Source organism: Sinocyclocheilus anshuiensis, unplaced genomic scaffold (genome assembly GCF_001515605.1).
Source record: "Sinocyclocheilus anshuiensis isolate Anshui unplaced genomic scaffold, SAMN03320099.WGS_v1.1 scaffold1662, whole genome shotgun sequence".
NCBI classification, from domain to species: domain Eukaryota; kingdom Metazoa; phylum Chordata; class Actinopteri; order Cypriniformes; family Cyprinidae; genus Sinocyclocheilus; species Sinocyclocheilus anshuiensis.
In genome coordinates this window covers 30,688-35,080 of record NW_015545835.1, presented here as the reverse complement: position 1 = coordinate 35,080, position 4,393 = coordinate 30,688, and the positions used below count along the sequence as shown (strand labels likewise).

Sequence of the window (4,393 nt, the reverse complement as noted above, 5' to 3'; positions counted from 1 at the left end):
CTGCTGCTGAGCAGCGGCCTAACGACAGAAAACAAATGACAGAAAATAATGATCTATGTGGTGTTTGTGGTCCTGGATGCTGATTGGTCCAGTGGTCCAGCTGTGTCAACAATAAACGATATGGTTATGATGTGAAACACCTGCTCATCACTGCACAACACCAATACAGGTCAGCTATTAACCTCATGTCAGGAAGTAGATCTCGTGTCCTTTGTGTGGCAACTGCTTTAAAAAAGCACTCCAAGTCTGTGCTTGTTTGTTACATATGAATCGTTCATTTAAAGTGATAGTTCACCCAAAAAGGAAAATTATGCATTTTTTTGTCCATACAATGTAAGTCAGTGCTAACCAAAACTGTTTGGTTACCAACAGTCTTCACAATATCTTCTGTGTTCTACAGAACAAAGAAATACATGTTTGTGTGTGTCTTACCGCACGGACAGTGCAGAGAAGGCGACTGTAGCAGAAGAAGATGATGAGCAGTGGGATGGAGAAGTGCAGGATGAACATGTAGATGACAAACGAGGTGTTGTTGATCTCAGGTTTGGGAGTGTAGTAATCTATTCCACAGGAGCACTGCATTCCCTCTGGAATATACCTGCACACAGTCACATGACCAACAAACCTCTAGTCAGGACCTCAGTATGTTCATTAGCGCACTGTACCAGCTTCACATTTCACTGTTGTGGGGAATTTAGTTGACAAACGAATGGATAAAGCTCTGTCTTTTGTGGAAGACTGTGATGGAGTACCTGGACCAGCCCAGCAGGGGCGGCATGCAGCAGGTGAGGGCCATGACCCAGGTGAAGCCCACTCCCACGATGGCATGCTTCTCTCCGAAACGAAACGTTGTCATCGGCTTACACACCACAATATAACGCTCGACAGCCAAAACCACCAGAGACCACAGCGCGATCTCACCTGACAAACATAGAGAAGCCATCGATCACTTCAGCTCCGAACTTATAGTCTCCTCATAGTCCACGTTAGAGATGAGAGATAGGATAGTTTATTTCAGAATCCTCAGTGGTTCTGGTTTCAGTGTTTTGTTGTAGTGATAAACCTGTTGCAGTCAGAATGCAGAATTACTATAAACTGATGCGTATCACTGTCATAATATAAAATGACACAAATCATGGTTTAAGACAGAGGTCTTCAATCCTGCTCCTGCTCCCGGGGACCAATCTTCCTGCAGAGTTCAGCTCCAACCCTAATCAAACACACCTGAACCAGCTAATCAAGCTAAACAGGATCACTTGAAAATACTCAAGCAGGTGTGCTGAAGCAGGCTGGAAATCAACTTTGTAGGACGGTGGGTCCCCAGGAGCAGGGTTGAAGACCTATGGTATAAGATGTTGGTCATATCGCTCAAACCCAAACAGTTCCACTGAGAACTTGATTGAACGCCTTAATACTCTGTCACCTTTGTTCTGAATGCTAGGTAACTCTATCATACAGACAGTGGCAAAAAAAAAAAACCTCCATGTTATGTTGGATAATGGAGTAAGAAACCTTGGGAGAAACCAGGCAACAGCATCAGTTCCCTTTCAAGTGGAACTCGCACTGTCTGAAAAGACGCTATGGAGAATTCCTCCAGCATGACCGTGTCTGAAGCACGTGTTTAAATGCGACAATGCCATTGGACGATGACAGTCTGTGACATCACTACTGCTGTGACCACCAGTATAAGAGGATGCCTGTAGTGTTCATTATCAATGTCTTTGTCTTCAGGATCCGTTTGTTTGTGTATGTGTGAAGGTGACAACTGTGGAGAAAGACCCAGCCCAGCGTTTCAGGAAGTGTGTGCCTCTGTATCAGCAATACTGACACCTGAGGACACACACAACTTGTGCGTTAAGTTCTTGGGTGAGGAGCATGCACATTCTGGCCTTGAGGGGGCTGAATGCACTCTTTGTGAGACACTATTTGTGTTGCATTCATAAGTCTGACTGAAAGAGACGGGTAAGAAAATGTTACTTCTTTGTTCTCATCTGAGGGATAGTAGTTAGTGTTTGCACAGTGTGTTCGGCTATCGAGGGAGTTGAAGGCACTCACACTGGTGACTGTTCACATGCACACCGCAGTTCGGTCCCGCAGTCATCAAAGAAATATAAGTAGCGGCAGACAGTCTGGCGGGATTTCTTTTCCTTTCAGACCCCATCTATTACTCCCATTTTAATGGTTTAAAATGTGAGCCCTAATTCTGAGGAATTAGATGCAGTGCTTGAAACTGTAGGTGCAAGAACAATCCTAGTCATACACAAGTTAAGGATGTCACCAACTAAGATGGTGTCCCTCCTCGTATTTTATCAGGCTAGTCGACTCTCCGAGGTTGAGCTGCCTCCCTCCAGATGTTGGGGTCTATTAGGCAGGTGGCTCCCTTTCTCGCCAAGTCTAGACAGTGACATCAAGTGTGAGTGGCTCCCTGTGAGCCTCCTTGTTAAGACCGTTAAGTCCTTATTTGTCTCAGCATGGCATAGTGGGCATTTGTTCCCCATAGCGTCTTCTCAGAAGCAGTGCGAGTTCCACTTGAAAGGGAACGTCTCGGGTTACGCATGTAATCATGGTTCCCTGAGAGGGGAACGAGACACTGCGTCTCATTGCCATGCCCTAAGGCTTGGCTGTTTACGTCTCATTCAGACGAAGAAGTTGATGAAATGTACTACAGGCGTCCTCTTATACTGGCGGTCACAATGATTTTAAAATCAGCATATGTTAAAGACAGTACAGCAATTACTACCTAGATGTATAATTAGTTTTTGCATTATAGTAATGAGACTAGAGAGTGAAATGTGGTCAGTGGTCTTGATAATATTATCACAATGTAAATTCTAAAAGAAAACAACTATATATACATATTTAACATTTTAAGGAATCTAACTAAAAAATCTTACTTAAAATCTGTATTACTGTACGTTTGACTGTAATACATTAAAACACCTATTATAGATATGAGAATAGTGAGAATTACAATAAATAAATAAAACAACTTAAAGATAAAACATTAAGATCTGCATGAAAAATGTGAAACAAAATTTCATGAAGACAAAATAGCTCCATTTTTATAAGTGAAATGTGATCCTGACATCACCCAAATTTGACACCAGTCTTTATTACCACAACAATACCCACACTGTGCTTCTGATTGCTATCTGATGAATATCTCAGGAGTGTTTGTCTGCAGAGATGAAGCACTCACCACCCAGCGTGGCGAAGAAGCCTTCGATGTTGCAGCCGGTGACCCCCAGGACGAAGTATCCGTGCAGCGAGGTGTAGAGGGTGACGGTGAAGCCTCCCACCACCATGAACAGGTCGGCCACGGCCAGATTGAGCAGGATGTAGTTGAGCGGCGTGCGCAGCTTCTTGTGCTGCACGGTGACGTAGAGCGTGAGGAAGTTGACGGGGAATGCAGTGATGATGAGGAAGAGCATGTACGCCGCCAGGAGCGAGTACTTCCACGGCTCTGCTAGGTAGTACTGCGGCTCCTCAAACGGGCTGCGCACCAAACCCGTCCTGTTGGACATGGGCACGTAGAAGTTCGGACCTTCCGTTCCATTCATGTTTGGTTCACTGGTCAAGGGTCACAATGGAGAAAGTAGACAGACGGGCACATGAGAGTGAACCTTCTTCTCAGCAGAAAGCGACTGAAGTCCCTGAGAGCGAGATCTGCTCCGCGGGACGCGAGCGCCTCTCTTATATGCCCCCCATGTGCCCAGATTAAACGCAGATGAGAGATTACAATGAGGTGCTGCAATTTGGAGGAATGGAGTTACAGGCAGATTGGGGTCAGAGAGGCCTGATAATCCACAAGGTTAAATGGCCGTAAGACAACAGCAACAGCCCCCATTACTTTAAATAAATGAGTATTTCTCTATAAGGGCCAATTCACAAACTCCAACAAAAACCATAAGCGCAGTCATTGGGTTTTATTGGGTCCGTGTTTTGTTTCCCAACATTTGAAATCCAACTGCGTGTTTGTTGTTTCATGGGTCTTTATCCACTACTATACCTCAGAAAGCTGCTCTGATGAAGCCCAGCCACACACGCTTCAACTTTATAACACATGATTACTTACACAATGACAAAAACAATGAGTACCGCTGAAATAATGCTGCATGGACATAAGCAGGGAGGGACTGAGAGTTCATTTATTAACCGTCAAACAGGAATGAATCAGAGCGAGAACAAGCTGTTAAAACTGCACTGCTAATTCCTGCTCATGTTTGTGCTGTTGGTTTCCCACTGATGATGGAGGAAACTGGCTCTTCTAATTTAAATTGACATTATTAAAGACTAACATGATGGAAAATGACATTGAGGACAGAAAATAAAAACTATAAAGTGATTCTGTAATCAAACAATATTCCAAAGAACACATTACAAACAAGAATTT

At 44.0% G+C, this 4,393-nt stretch overlaps 1 protein-coding gene across 1 annotated transcript in view; it reads right to left on the bottom strand.

Annotated features, from left to right (window-relative positions):
• The window catches only part of LOC107698434 (rhodopsin-like), a 4,800-nt gene extending 1,232 nt beyond the window's left edge, over positions 1-3,568 (bottom strand). Inside the window, exons 1-3 of the mRNA XM_016499451.1 lie at positions 3,200-3,568; positions 753-921; positions 433-598 (exon numbers count right to left, since the gene is read on the bottom strand). Of these exons, the coding sequence (XP_016354937.1) occupies positions 433-598; positions 753-921; positions 3,200-3,560 (696 nt within the window). The 5' untranslated portion in view covers positions 3,561-3,568. The remainder of the gene's footprint in view (positions 1-432; positions 599-752; positions 922-3,199) is intronic.
• Between the last annotated feature and the right edge of the window lie 825 nt (positions 3,569-4,393).